Below are 15,964 nucleotides of genomic sequence, written 5' to 3' on the forward strand. Positions count from 1 at the left end.
ACGGCTACATCGTCGAACACGGGCACTTCCTCCTTCTGTTTGAAAAACCCCTCCTTGATTAGTTCCAGAGGATCTCCTAGTTGATGTCCGTACACCAATTCAAACGGAGTAAAACTGGTGGACTCATTGGGTGAGTCCCTTGTAGCAACAGAAGAAAACCTGGCCCTTTATCCCAGTCATGGGATGCCTGTGACAGGAAGCCCTGATCATTGTTTTTAGGGTCTGGTGGTACCGATCTAGCCCCCCTGTGACTGCGGGTGTTAAGCTGAAGACCTCAGCTGGGTCATGCCCAGGTTACCCATGACTTCCTGGAATATTCAGCACATGAAATTTGAGCCCTGATCCGACTGGGTCTCGGTGGGCAGTCCATACTGGGTAAAGAATTGTGTTAACTCCCTCGGCACTGTTTTAGCAGGTATGGTTCTCAGGGGAATGGTCTCTGGGAAGTGGGTAGACACGGCCAGGATGGTAAGGGTACAATAATGATATTAGTCCCCTTTTGTTCTGGGCAGGGCTCCCACACAGTCCTTGAGCATCTTGCTGAATGGTTCCCTAAAAGCCACAGCAGGAATTGTAGGTGCAGGTTTTATTGCGGTTTGGGACTTTCCCACAACCTGGCAGATGTGGCAGGTTCTGCAAAACCTTACCACACCCTTGTGGAGGTGTGGCCAGTAAAAATGTGGCTGATGCAAGCTTGGATTTTTCATATACCAACATGTCCAGCCATCGGGAATTTGTGTGCTCGCTGTAATATTTCCCCATGTACCTCGGCGACACCACTGGTGGATCACTGTCCACTCCTCACCTGCAGGCCTGTGAGGAGTATCTCCACCTCCATATCAACACCTCATTTTTAATGTAGCAGCATTTAGGGGTTGCCTCTGCCTCAGCTTCAGTTTGGGCAGCCTGAGCTCACTTTTTTAACAATGGGTCGGCTTGCTGAGCCACAACCATGGAAGACGCACTTATTACCTCCTTAGGGTCCTCTAAACTCCTGAAAAAGGTCTCCACTAACCAGACAGTCGGGTGGTCTGCCTGCAGTGGCACTTCAGCCTCTCTGCCGGAGTTTGTCTGGCCATAGACTGGGTCAGGGAAAATGCCAGGTACTTTCTCCTGCAGCTTTTCTGTCCCCCTGACCTTGGTCAGCTTCTCTGAGATTCCTGCGAATGCTTTCACTTTGATCCTTCCCAGTCATTACTGAGATCGACCCCATCCACAGGCAGGCTGGAGATAACTCCCACGGTCACTGGTCCTGACACAAGGTTGCACTCCAGTTACACCCGGTATAATGGGATGGGCATGTACCTCCCTTCAATACCCTTTACCAGCACTTTGGCACTTACTGCACTCTCTAGTGGAAAGATCATGTCTTTTCCCAGCAGTTGTGTTTGGTTGGCCCCTGCATCCCTCAGTATCACTATGGGCTCACTTGCCTCGCTCTGGGGAAATGTGGCCATTCTTCCTTCTGATACAAAGTCCTAGTAACTCTCAGGGATTTTTTTTGAACTCACCCACACTCACAGTGGTGTGTCTGCAGGGATTTGCTGCCACAGTCAGAGCCATAACCAGGCCTGATATAGTCTCTGACTCCCATTTTTCGCATGGGGGTTTGTGAACCTCCATAAGTCCCATGGGTTTTTCCCTCAACCTCCGGCAATCAGCACGGAGATGTCCTGCCTTGTAGCAGTTGAAACACAGGCTTCTTGGCTCATTCCTCTTCTCAGCACCATCCTTTCTGGCCTGAGGAAGGCCTCCTGTGTTTCCAGCCGTCCCTTCTCTCTGATGGATGGTCAGTTTCCTATCATTCTCCCACCTTTTATCCTTTTCAGTTAGTTGAGGGTGACTAGGGAAGGGTTTCCTTTGGGATGAGGGTTTGTGGACAAGCTCATTATCATCAGCCAGACTTGCTGCCTGCCTGGCCCCTGTTACTCTCTGTTCCTCTGAGTTTTTATTGGGTTTGGAGTTTCTGAACTCCTTGAGGAGGACTATTTCATGAAGATTTTCAAAAGTGGCCTCAATTTTAAGCGCCCGTACCAACTGGTCAAAAGTGAGCTGCTTAAACCATTCAAGTTCCAGGTACCTCTGGTCAGGCTGTTTCCGGAGGCTATGGAATTTCTGACAGTGCCTCTGGCAATAACTGGTACACACTTAAACTAACCCTTTTAGCTGCCTCGCAGCTTGTTACACTTGCCTCAGGCAGAGTAAGAGAGAGGAAACCTGGTGAGTTTTTCCTCAGCTGGGACCACTGTTGGGCTGAAAGAGAAACAGAAAATGCTGGAAAAACTCAGCAGGTCAGACAGCATCTGTGGAGAGGAAAAACAGAGTTAATGTTTCTAGTCCATATGGCCCTTCTTCAGTGTTGAGCTGGCTGCTTTAACTGCTGTGCTAACCTCTTGAAAGAGATAAGGAAGCGTCCACCTCTCCTTCAGCAAATTAAATGAGCAATTTGAATACCTCAGCCCTTAACTCTGAGCTAGGAGTGTCTTCAATGTGCACAGTGGGATCTCTCCTTCTCAGCTCAGGCTGCTTTAATTTCAATTCCCTTTCCTTTTCTCTTTCCCTCTCCTGGAATTCTATCCCCTCTTTCTATTCCTGTCTCTGTTTTCCTCATTCCTAGCTCTCTCTTTTTCCCTTTCCTGGAATGCTCCCTCTTCATTCCATTCCTGCCGCTTTCTCTCCTTGTCCCTTCCCTCAAATTCCAGTTCCAATTTCCACTGCTCTAATCTTAATTTCTCTACCACTGATTTATCTGTTTCAGTGTCCTCAATTTCCAGCTCTAGAAGTTTCATCACCTGTTTTAAAACTTCTGTTTTTCTGGCTTTCGGGCAGAACTCCAGCTCTAGGTGCCGAGCTGCACCTTTTAGTTCTTCCAAGGACAAAGCCCTTAACTCTTCGCCAGTTATCTCACCCTGTTCTGTGAAAGCATTGCCATTGAATGTGCATATTTTAGCACTTCCGTATTCCAGACCCAGCTTTTGCAGTTTTTAAATTGTTTTTGAAGGAACAATTTAATTTCCCCATTCCAATTATTTCCTCCGTCTGTGGGAGCAATTCCGGACACGAGCCCCCAATTTTGTTCTGACCAGGTGAGAAGGGGTGAACCAGCTCCCCTCTATTCAACCTCCTCAGTTGGTTCTTGTTCACCTTGTTAGTCACAACAAAGACTTAAGTTTCTTTTTCATGAGGATATGCTTTTTTCCAAATCAGAATGCTCACAGCTTAAATAGTTAAATATAATAAGGAGTCAATCAAACAAGGGTTTCTTGAATCAAAGAAAGAGCAGATTCATGGCCCACTACACCTGAGAAAAATAATAAAAACATGAGATTGAATACTTGGCCGCGCCACACACACACAGGCAGACAGGTATCAGAAATAAGGGGAGTTAAAGTCCAATAGAAAAGGTAAAAGAATATACGGATAAGTGTCTTATGATTGTCCTTGAGGCATAGATTTTAAAAGCTGTGGCTGATCTGGGTAAGCTGGCTTCTTGATGTAGAAGATGTTGCAATAATTATAAGATCTTGGTTTGCTGGTAGTTTTCTGGTAGAATTGGCTTCTCGAACTGGGTGGCTCACTTATTCCAAAAGAGAGAGGGAGATAGAGCAACCTTCAGCCTGTTTCCTCTGCTGAAGGCTTGTTTTGACACTGTCTGTGTCACTTGCAATCTCTCTCTAGTGGCAGGGCAGCCTTGCCTTGAAATACTGCATCCATTGTGTATTTCCAAGGGGTTTTGGGTCTATCTGCCTGTGGCAGCCATTGTTTCAATATCCAGTACTTTGCATTTTTAATGTCTCTTCCTTAGACAATTATGATGGGTGCCTGGATTATAGGAAATGTCTCTCTCTTCATGCTCTTCAATCCCTGAGAGTGATTTGTTTGTTTCTCATTTTAACCTTGAATGCGGCCTTGCATTTGTAAACAGTTTGCTCTGTCTCAGCTCAAATAGCAACATTTCCCGTCAGTTGAAAGCTTTAAAATATTTTCAAAAGTAAAGGGCATAGCCTCATGGTAATATAAACCCCTAACCCCTTGATTAGACTCCAGTGAGTCTGTAACTCATTCTTAGGTAGCATTTATTTTATGTATAAACCCCCCGAACTCCTCGATTAGATTCCAGTCTGTAACTCACTCCCGGGTATCTGTTATTCTATATATAAACCACCCCGAGTCCCTCGATTAGATTCCAGTCTGTAACTCACTCCCGGGTATCTGTTATTCTATATATAAACCACCCCGAGTCCCTCGATTAGATTCCAGTCTGTAACTCACTCCCGGGTATCTGTTATTCTATATATAAACCCCCCAAACCACTCAATTAGATTCCAGTCTGTAACTCACTCCCAGGTATCTGTTATTCTATATATAAACCCCCCGAACCCCTCGATTGGATTCCAGTCTGTAACTCACTCCCGGGTATCTGTTATTCTATATATAAACCCCCCAAACCACTCAATTAGATTCCAGTCTGTAACTCACTCCCAGGTATCTGTTATTCTATATATAAACCCCCCAAACCCCTCGATTAGATTCCAGTCTGTAACTCACTCCCGGGTATCTGTTATTCTATATATAAGCCCCCCGAACCCCTCAATTAGATTCCAGTCTGTAACTCACTCCCGGGTATCTGTTATTCTATATATAAACCACCCTGAACCCCTCGATTAGATTCCAGTCTGTAACTCACTCCCGGGTATCTGTTATTCTATATATAAACCCCGAACCCCTCGATTAGATTCCAGTCTGTAACTCACTCCCGGGTATCTGTTATTCTATATATAAACCCCGAACCCCTCGATTAGATTCCAGTCTGTAACTCACTCCCGGGTATCTGTTATTCTATATATAAACCACCCCGAACCCCTCGATTAGATTCCAGCCTGTAATTCACTCCCGGGTATCTGTTCACAGAATCACAGAATCTTAATGGCACAGAAGGAGGCCATTCGGCCCATCATGCCTGCACCAGCTCTCCAAATGAGCATTATGACCTAGTGCCATTGCCCTGCCTTTTCCCTGTATCCCTGCACATTAGATGATTATTTGAATAGAAACAATGTCCTCTTGAATGCCTCGATTGAACCTGCCTCTACCACACTTCCAGGCAGTGCATTCCAAACTGCTCACTGTGTGAAACAGTTTCTTACGTTACATTTGCTTCTTTTGCAAATCACTTGTATTTTTGATCCTTTTACAATCGGGAACAGCTTCTCCCTATCTACTCTGTCCAGTCCCCTCATGATTTTGAGCATCTCTATCAAATCTCTTCTCAGCCTCCTTCTCTCCAAGGAGAACAGTCCCAACCTCTCCAATCTATCCTCATAGCTGAAGGGCAGAGTTTGCTTGTCAGCGTGTGGGAGAGGGCCCCGCATGTCAATGCTTAAAATGACACGCGGTGATGTTCGGGCGTGCATCCTGATGTCACCGCGCCTCATTCCGATCTTCCGTTCAGCTTGTGTGCACTGGAGTCGGCTGCGTGTCCGCCGAACTGTCAAAGACCTGTTAAGGCCATTAATAAACTAATTAGCCAAATTAACAGGGCTGCCCGTCCAACCTTAAGGTTGGTGAGGGGGGCAGGTGAAGAGCCCAGGCGGCCTTCGCATTTTGCATGAAACCTTATCCACGGGCAGGATGAGGTTTCATGAAGGTTTTATTAAATGTATTTAAAAAATGTTGACACTTCATAAACCTGTCCCAGCTCATGTGATATTGTCATATAAGGGGATGTGCCTGAATAATTTTTATCTTTCCTTTTTTACAAACTTGAAAAGCGAACATTATCTCCCTGAGGCAGCTCTGTGCGTCACGCTGGGTGGGCCTTAATTGGCAGCACGCAGCCGATCGCGGGTGGCAGTCAGCTCCATGCCCGTCTGTACCTCCCTGACAGGCAGAAGATTCTGCCTGAAGTTTCTCATCCCTAGAACCATTCTTGTAAACCTCTTCTGTACTCTTTCCAATGTGTTCACATCCTTCCTATAACGTGGTGCCCAGAACTGTACACAATACTCCAGCTGAGGTCTAACGAGTGTCTTATATAAATTCAGCATAACCTCCCTGCTCTTGTGCTCTATGCCCCTATTAATAAAGCCCAGGATACTATATGCTTTATTAACTGCTCTCTCCACCTGTCCTGCCACCTTCAATGATCTATGCGCATATACACCCAGGTCTTTCTGCTCCTGCACCCCCTTCAAAATTTCACCCCTTATTTTATATTGTCTGTCCATGTTCTTCCTACCAAAATGCATCACCTCACACTTCTCCACATTGAACTTCATCTGCCACCTATCTGCCCACTCCAACAACTTGTCTGTGTCCTTTTGAAGTTCCACACTGTCCTCCTCACAGTTCACAACATTCCCAAACCTCGTATCATCCACAAACTTTAAAATTGCCCCCTGCACACCAAGATCTAGACTATATCATTAATATATATCAGGAAAAGCAAGGGTCCCAATACCGACCCCTGGGGAACTCCACTACAAATCTTCCTCCAGCCCGAAAAATATTTATTGACCATTACTCTCTGCTTCCTATTTTTCAGCCAATTTTGTATCCACGTTGCTACTGTCCCTTTTATTCCATGAGCAATAACTTTTCTCACAAGTCTGTTGTGTGGCACTGTGTCAAATGCCTTTTGAAAGTCCATGTAGACCACATCAACAGCATTACCCTCATCGACCTTTTCTGTTACCTCTTCAAAAAACTCCAGCAAGTTAGTTAAACACGATTTCCCCTTTAGAAATCCATGCTGGTTCTTCCTTATCAATCCATAGTTTTCCATGTGACTACTAATTCTATTCCAAATAATTGTTTCTAGAATCTTGCCCACCACTGAAGTTAAACTGACTGGTCTGTAATTGCTGGGCTTATCCTTACAACCTTTTTTGAACAAGGGCGTAATGTTTGCAATTCTCCAGTCCTCTGGCACCACCCCTGAGTCTAGGGAAGACTGAAAGATTATGGCCAGTGCCCCTGCAATTTCTACTCTCACTTCCTTCAATATCCTTGGATGCATCTCATCCGGTCCCGGTGCCTTGTCAACTTTAAGTACCGACAGTCTATTCAACACTTCCTCCTTATCAATTTTGAACCCTCCTAGTGATAGAGTTTCCTCATCTGTCACCATGGCCTAGGTAGCATCTACCTCCTTGGTAAAGACGAATGCAAAGTATTCATTTAATACGTCCGCCATGGCCCCTTCGTCCATGTGTAAATCCCCTTTTTGGTCCCTAATCAGCCCCACTCCCCCTTTTACCACCATTTTATTATTTATATGCCAAAAGAAGACTTTGGGACACCCCTTTATGTTGGCTGCCAGTCTTTTCTCACAATCCCTCTTCACTTCTCTAATATGCTTTTTCACCTCCCCTCTGAACCTTCTGTATTCCTCTTGGTTCTCAGTTGTATTTTCTACCTGACACCTGTCATAAGCGCACTTTCTTCTTTATCTTAATTTCTATCTCCTTTTTCATCCAGGGAGCTCTGGATTTGTTTGCCCTTTCGATGGAATATACCTTGACTGTATCCAAACCAATTCTTTTTTGAAGATAGACATTGTTAAGCTACATTTTTTCCCGCCAATCTTTCATTCCAGTCTATCTGGCCCAGCTCCGTTCTTGCCCCATTGAAGTCGGCTCTCGTCTAGTTAATTATTCTTACTCTGGATTGCCTATCGTCCTTTTCTATCATCATCCTAAAACATACAATACAATGATCACTGTCTCCTAAATGTTCCCCACTAACACTCGATCTACTTGGCCCGCCTCATTTCCATGAACCAGGTCCAACAGTGTGTCTCTTCTTGTTGGATTTGATACATACTGCTGTAGAAAATTCTCCTGAACACAATCTAGGAACTTTTGCCCCTCTCCACCCTTTACACTACCACTGTCCCAGTCTACATTCGGGTAGTTAAAGTCCCCCATTATAACTGCTCTATAATGCCTGCATCTCTCTGTAATTTCCCTGTAGATTTGTTCTTCTACGTCCCTCTCACTATTTGGCGGTCTATAGACAACACCAAGCAATGTAATTGCAGCCTTTTTGTTCCTTAGCTGTAGCCAAAGTGATGTCCTGACTTGGAAATATATCACCGTTCCTTCACTGTCACTGGGTCAAAATCCTGGAACTCCCTTCCTATCAGCACTGTGGATGTACCTACACCACATGGACTGCAGCGGTTCAAGAAGGCAGCTCATCACCACCTTCTCAAGGGCAACTAGGGATGGGCAATAAATGCTGGTCCAGCCAGTGAAGCCCACATCCCGTGAATGAATTAAAAAAAAATTGATTCTGTCCTTGAAGGCTCTGGGACATCCCTTTTCTCCAGCACAGCAACGCTCTCCTTAACCAATACCACCATCCCTTCTCCTTTCCTTCCTTTCCTATTCTTCTGAACACCTTGTACCCGGGAATATTTAACACCCAGTTCTGCCCTTCCTTGAGCCAGGTCTCTGTTATCGCCACATCATCATATTTCCACATGGCAATCTGCGCCTGTAACTCCCCAATCTTATTCACTGTACTCCGTACATTCACATACATGCATAGTAACCCTGATTTAGATTCTGTTACTTTCTCCCTCACCCCGACTCCACCTATTAACTTACTATTCTCTATACTAGTGCTATCTGTCTCTCCCCGTATTTTGTGCACCCTGCTATTCCTCTCTAATATTTTTTCTTGGTTCCCACACCCCTGCCGAGTTAGTTTAAAGCCCTCCCAACAGCACCAGCAAAACGCCCCACAAGGAACTCAGTCCCAGCTCTGTTCAGGTGCAGCTCGTCCGGCTTGTACAGGTGCCATCTCCCCCAGAGCCAGTTCCAGTGTCCCGGGAATCTAAAACCCTCTCTCCTGCACCATCTTTCCAGCCACACATTCATCTGCCTTATCCTCCTATTTCTGTACTCACTGGCATGTGGCACTGGGAGTAATCCGGAGATTACTACTTTAGAGGTCCTGTTAGCTAATTTTCTACCTAGCTCCCTAAATGCTGATTGCAGGACCACATCCCCCTTCCTACCTAAGTCATTGGTACCAATGTGGACCACGATCTCTGACTGATCTCACTCCCCCAGAAGAATGTCCTGCAGCCGCTCTGTGACATCCTTAACCCTGGCACCAGGGAGGCAACAAACCATCCTGGAGTCATGTCTACAGACACAGAAACACCTGCCTGTTCCCCTAACCAATGAATCCCCTATCACTATAGCTTTTTCTTTCTTCTTCCTCCCCTCCTGTACAGCCGAGCCGCTCGTGGTGCCACAAACCTGGCTCTGACTACACTCCTTCAAGGAACCAGCACCCTCATCAGCTCCCAAAACGGAAAACCGTTAGTGAGCGGGACCCCAGGGAACTCCTGCACTACCTGACTACTTCTCTTGGATTGCCTGGTGGTCACCCATTCCCTCCCTGTCTCTGGGCCCTTAAGCTGCAGTGTGACCACCTCTCTGAACGCACTATCCACGTAGCTCTCAGCCTCCCGGATGTGCCACAGTGACTCCAGCCGCCGCTCGAGCTCTGAAACCCGGAGCTCAAGTTTCTGCAGCTGACAGCACTTCCTGCACATGTGGTCGTCTAGGACACCGGTAGCGTCCATGGCTTCCCACATATTACAGGACACGCATTCCACTCGACTGAGCTGCTCTGCCATATCTTAACACTACTTCTCTTACGTCAATTTTATTCTACCATGGATTATTTAAATTACTTTATTATATTGGCCCTAAATTTTCCTTATTGTTGGTGCTTCTCAGTTAAATCCAAGTTTGGCAACTTGTTTAAAAATATTGCACTTTTCTAATTTACTCACCAGTTCCTACTTACCAAGGCCACTGCTCTTCTTTCTGAGCAAAGGTAGAAAAAGAAAGGAGCACCTCCTCCCTTCTCACCGAACTCCCTCAGTCACCAAACTCCAACTGAAGCTCTCTACTGCAGCCAAACACAGTACTCCAGTGCAGATAAAGTCAGCGCTATAAGATAGCCTATTTTTATACTCTCTGAACCTAGCCTCTGAAAACCTGATAAAGCCAGTTACCTAATTAACTAGTTGCAGTTTAGTTCCATATATAAACCACCTGAAGAGGTGTCAGCTGTGGCTCAGTCCATAGCACCCTCGCCTTTGAATCAGAAGGTTGTGAGTTCATGTCCCACTCCCGGAAAACCAAGAACTGTGATTGTGCTCAAAGAGTTGCAATCTGTGACTGTTGATAACTCGAAAGAGTATAAACCACCTGAACCCCTCAATTAGATTCCAGTCTGTAACTCACTCCTGGGGTATCTGTTATTCTATATATAAACCCCTGAACCCTTCAATTAGATTCCAGTCTGTAACTCACAACCGGGTATCTGTTATTCTATATATAAACCCCCCGAACCCCTCGATTAGATTCCAGTCTGTAACTCACTCCCGGGTATCTGTTATTCTATGTATAAACACCCCAAACCCCTTGATTAGGTTCCAGCCTGTAACTCACTCCCAGGTATCTGTTGTTCTATATATAAAGCCCACCGAACCCCTTGATTAGATTCCGGTCTGTAACTCACTCCCGGGTATCTGTTATTCTACATACAAAACCTCTGAACTCCTTGATTAGATTCCAGTCTGTAACTCACTCCCGGGAATCTGTTATTCTACATATAAAACCTCTGAACTCCTCGATTAGATTCCAATCTGTAACTCACTCCCGGGAATCTATTATTCTACATATAAAACCTCTGAACTCCTCGATTAGATTCCAGTCTATAACTCACTCCCGGGAATCTGTTATTCAACATATAAAACCTCTGAACTCCTCGATTAGATTCCAGTCTGTAACTCTCTCCCGGGAATCTGTTATTCTACATATAAAACCTCTGAACCCCTCGATTAGATTCCAGCCTGTAACTCACTCCCGGGAATCTGTTATTCTACATATAAAACCTCTGAACTCCTCGATTAGATTCCAGCCTGTAACTCACTCCCGGGAATCTGTTATTCTACATATAAAACCTCTGAACTCCTCGATTAGATTCCAGCCTGTAACTCACTCCCGGGAATCTGTTATTCTACATATAAAACCTCTGAACTCCTCGATTAGATTCCAGCCTGTAACTCACTCCCGGGAATCTGTTATTCTACATATAAAACCTCTGAACTCCTCGATTAGATTCCAGTCTGTAACTCACTCCCAATATTCTTCTGTTGTTTAGAAAATCTGGGACTGAACTCAATTGGTGACGTTACAATTTTCTGGCCTGAGGAAGAAGCAGTGACATGAAATGATAGTGTTGATTTGCTTTCCAGATGATGTCAGTTCTTGCCGTGGAATCACATCGAAGGTTTTCCGATTCAATGTATCCTCAATGGAGAAGAATGTTTCCAACCTGTTCCGGGCAGAATTCCGGGCTCTCCGTGTTCCAAATACGAGTGCGAAACGCAATGAGCAGAGGATTGAAGTGTATCAGGTAGGGACACCGATGGTGGCAGCTATTCCTTGGGTGAATGCACCTTATATTCAACCCGAGAACCTCACAACTCAGCCTGTTTCTCTCCTATCTGTGCTGCTGAGCAGAGTTTATCAGGTTGTACCCAGGGCAGGAACCCTGGCTCATTATCCCTCCCCTCACTCAGCCAGGACATTAAGGTAATCGTAACAACCTAACTCTTTGCCCCAATTAAACAGGACCATAAGGGTTTGCAGTACAGAGGGAAGCCATTCAGCCTATCATATCTTGCCAAGCCTTTTCCTAGAATGATCCCACAACTCCAGTTCTTCCCCATTGCCCTGTACTTTCTTCCATTTCAAGTGTTTGCCCAATTTCCCCTTCAACGATACAATGGTCTCTGCCTCAGCTATTCCATTTGGAAAAACGCTCCCACAATGCCTTGATGTGTAGACGTCAGTTCTGGGCTCTAAACTGATCTGTTGGGCTCAGTGCCACCCGGGCTGTTGCAGCCATACAAGGAGTCATCTTTGGCATCACAAAAGTTTGCTGGTTGTGTTGTTGTACTGGACTATTAAGTCAGAGATCATGAGTTCAAATCTCACCATCGCAGCTTTAGAAACTGTATTCGGTGTAAGGATTTTGGAAATAACAGTAAAAGTGGCCATGAAGCTGTTGGATTGTTGTAAAAACCCAACGTCTTTTTTAATGAAGGCCTCTATGCGACTCCAGTCGCGCATCATTTCCCACTGAAGAGTGGTCTAACCAACTATTCAGTTGATGTCAAACACCTTAACAATAGTTCAAGAAGGCAGCCCACCATCACCTTCCCAGGGCAACTAGGGATGGGCAATAAATAGTAGCTGAGAATGAATAATAAACACAAGGTTAATTGTCTTGAATAGGTGGAGCTGTCAGTGATATGTTCCAAACTGCGAAACACCAAATCTAGAAACACAATGCACAGCTCTGGTCCATTTGTCCTTTCTACACACTCTCTGACTGAAATTTCATCTCCCAACTTTCTGTCCACTCACATATTTGAGGGAGAGGGAAAGCATATGGGCCAGTTAGCTTGACATCAGTAGTTGGGAATGTGCTACATCTATTATTATGGATGTGGTAACAGTCCTTAGAAAATCATAATGTTATTTTGCAGCATCAACACGGATTTAGGAAGGAAAATCAGGTTTGACAAATCTGTTGTTTTTTTGAGGATGTAATTAGTAGGATGGATAAGGGATACATGAATTTGGATTTTCAAAAAGCGTATTTGATAAGGTGCCACACGAAAGAGGCTATTACACAAAACTAGGACTCATTGGGATTAGGGGTAATATATTAGCAAGGATAGAGGATTGGTTAATAGACAGAAAACAGAGAGTAGGAATAGGCAGGCTGCACCCAGCTGAGTACAACAGGGATCAATGGTGGGGCCTCAGCTATTTACAATCTATATTAATAAATTGAATGAGGGGCCTGAGTGTAATGTATCCAGGTTCACTGACCATACAAAGTTAGGGTGGGAATGCAAGCTGTGTGAAGGAGGCAAAGAAGCTGCAGAGGGATATAGGCAGGTTAGGTGAATGGGCAAGAACATGGCAAATGGAATATAATGTGGACAAGTACAAAGTTACCCATTTTGGTAAGAAAAAAAGAGTAGAATATTTTTTCAGACACCCATCATAACAATTATGCAGTTCTTAAGGCTTTTCCCTGCCTGGTTGATGCTGTGCAACTACAAATCTGAAAAAAGAAATATTTTTATTAAGAGCTTCTATCTCACTGAGGAGGCTTCAGGCCAAACCACATCCAACAACCTGCTCTGAAAACTCTGCTCACATTTTGACAGCTGTGACAAATTGCACCACAGCAGCTGAAACAATCCATAACATTCTAAAACAATCACCAACATTCTAAATCAAACAATCCACAACGTTAAAAGAGTCAATTTGCTCCGCCTCTCAATGTTAACGGATCCTTTAAAAAAGTTCTAGGAAATGGATCCACAGCTTTGCCAGGAACGAATCAATTCCTCCTTGGGCTACATCCTATCTGTGTACCAAGTTTCATTGAAATCATTAGTTTTTGAGATGTATTGTTTACAGACAAACAGACTAATAAACAGGATGAAAACATTACCTCCACCCACCTTCAGTGGTGGAGAAAATAAGTGGTCAGCCATTTTACAGATCACTGAGAGAGTCGGAGTTGCTGTGGCAACATGCACTTTTACATGCATGTTGTAGTCTGGAGCTATGGATAGTGATAGTAGAGGCTCCAATTTCTTTCTATCACTTGGCTAACCAGGAATTTCTCCCACTCTTACAGCCTGCCATTGGCGCGTGTTGGAAGAATTTGCAGATTGGTACTCGACTTGTTTGGCTGCGTTATGAATGCACCTTCCTTGGCCGTCAAGCCCTGAAGTGGGACTTTAACCCAGAGCTTCTGGCTCAGAGGCAGGGTCGCTACCCAGTGCACCTCCGAAAATAGAATGGATAGGAAGGACCAATTTCCCTCAGCAGAGATGTCAATATCCAGGGGGCATAGATGTAAAGTAACTGGTAGAAGGATTAAAGGGAGCGGAAGATAATATTTTTCTCACGCAAAGGATGGTGGGGGGCCCGAACTCACTAAATGAAGGGGTGTTGGAGGCTCATATACTTTAGACATTGGCCAATAAAGTATCCTGTATGGTTTCTTAACCTACCTGTCCAGTCACTCCTCTGTTCCTCTACACTTCTCAGTATCACACCATTTATTGTCAAGTCCTTTGCCTTGCTTATCCTCCAAAATCCATCACCTCATACTTCTCCACATTGAATTCCATTGGCCACTTTTCCACCCCCCTGACCAGTCCATCGATATCTTCCTGTAGTCTACAGCTTTCTTCCTCACTGTCGACCATGAGACCAATTTTTGTATCATCTGCAAACTTCTTAATCATTTAAATCTAAATCATTGATATATATCATGAACAGCAAGGGACCCAGCACTGAGCCCTGTGGAATCTCACTGGAAACAGCCTTTGCTGTTTCCCTTTGCTTCCTGTCACTGAGACGATTTTGGATCCAACTTTCCCTTGGATTCCATAAGCTCTTAATTCTCTGATCAGTCTGCCATGTGGGACTTTGCCAAAAGCCTTGCTAAAATCCAGGTAGATTACATTAAATGCTTTACCCTGATTGATCCTCCTCGTCACCTCCTCAAAAAATTCAGTCAAGTTAGTCAGGCATGACCTTTCCTTAAATGCATGTTGACTTTCCTTGGTCAATCTGTGCCTTTCTAAATGGTGGTTTATACTAAGATAAAAGCAAAATACTGCAGATGCTGGAAATCTGAAACAAAAACAAATTGCTGGATAAACTCAGCAGGCCTGACAGCATCTGTGGAGAGAAAGACAGAGTTAACGTTTCGAGTCCGTATGACTCTTCTTCAGAACTAAAGAGAAGTAAAAATGTGGTGAAATATATACTGTTTAAGGTGGGGGGGTGGGACAGGTGAAGCTAGATGGAAGGCCAGTGATGGGTGGAGGCAAAGGGGAGATTGCAAAAGATGTCATAAACAAAAGGTCAAAGGGGTGTTGATGGTGGTGATATTGGCTAAAGGAAGTGTTAATGGTGACATTAAGAGTAGAAAGCAGGATGAACATGTGACTAGATGGCCCTAGTGGGGGTGGGGTGGGGGGAGGGGACGTTGTGGGAGAAAATATCAAAATAGGCTAAAATTATGAATGGAAATAAATTTAAAAATAATAGAAATAGGTGGGGAAAAAGTATAATATAAAAAGTAAAAAATAAATATTTGAAAAAAGGGGATCAAAAAGGGGTGAGGATGGAGGAGCGAGTTCATGATCTGAAGTTGTTGAACTCAATATTCAGTCCGGAAGGCTGTAAAGTGCCTAGTCGGAAGATGAGGTGCTGTTCCTCCAGTTTAAGTTGAGCTTCACTGGAACATTGCAGCAGGCCAAGGACGGATATGTGGGCATGAGAGCAGGGTGGAGTGTTGAAATGGCAAGCGACAGGGAGGTCTGGGTCATGCTTGTGGACAGGACCATCTATCACTTCAGTGGGCCTTGTCTACTTTAGATTTGTCTAAGATGCAAAGAAATTAATTGTTTATGTGTTCATCTTTGGGGTGAAAATGTTGCTCATTTCATTCCCTTGGATAAATAATCCTTAGTCAAGAGGAGATAATTGGCCAAGGTTTCAATTTCTGATCACTATGCAACAGAGCCTTACAGAGAATGAATGTATGATGGCTAGGCAAGGACAATATTGGACCCAGTGTTGAAATCTGCAGCCAGGAAATCTGATGAGTCCAGTCAGGCATGTGAGGAATGGGCAGTGAAACTGGCAGAGCTTACTGAGAGACAACGCCTACAGGAGGAAAGCTCAGGAATCTGGGAGAGGGAACTAGAAACTAGGGGAGGGGCTCACAAAATTGTGGGAGAGCTTCAGGAAACTAATGGAGTAGGAAGAAGAACCTGGATGACAGGACAGAAAACTGGAGAAGGGAAACTGGTGGGAGGGTCTGG

At 44.6% G+C, this 15,964-nt stretch overlaps 1 protein-coding gene across 4 annotated transcripts in view; it reads left to right on the forward strand.

The window, feature by feature from the left end:
* Positions 1–15,964, forward strand: part of tgfb3 (transforming growth factor, beta 3) — a 73,335-nt gene that overhangs the window by 28,798 nt on the left and 28,573 nt on the right. For 3 of the 4 annotated variants that reach the window (XR_013579419.1, XR_013579418.1, XM_078561942.1), the window contains exon 2: positions 11,288–11,463. Coding sequence is in view for 2 of the 4 variants with exons in the window: in XM_078561942.1 (XP_078418068.1) it covers positions 11,288–11,463 (176 nt within the window). In the remaining 2 variants the exon portion in view is untranslated. The remainder of the gene's footprint in view (positions 1–11,287; positions 11,464–15,964) is intronic. The other variant, XM_078561944.1, reaches the window with a different exon arrangement.

Source organism: Cetorhinus maximus, chromosome 18, assembly GCF_964194155.1.
Source record: "Cetorhinus maximus chromosome 18, sCetMax3.hap1.1, whole genome shotgun sequence".
Lineage (NCBI taxonomy): Eukaryota > Metazoa > Chordata > Chondrichthyes > Lamniformes > Cetorhinidae > Cetorhinus > Cetorhinus maximus.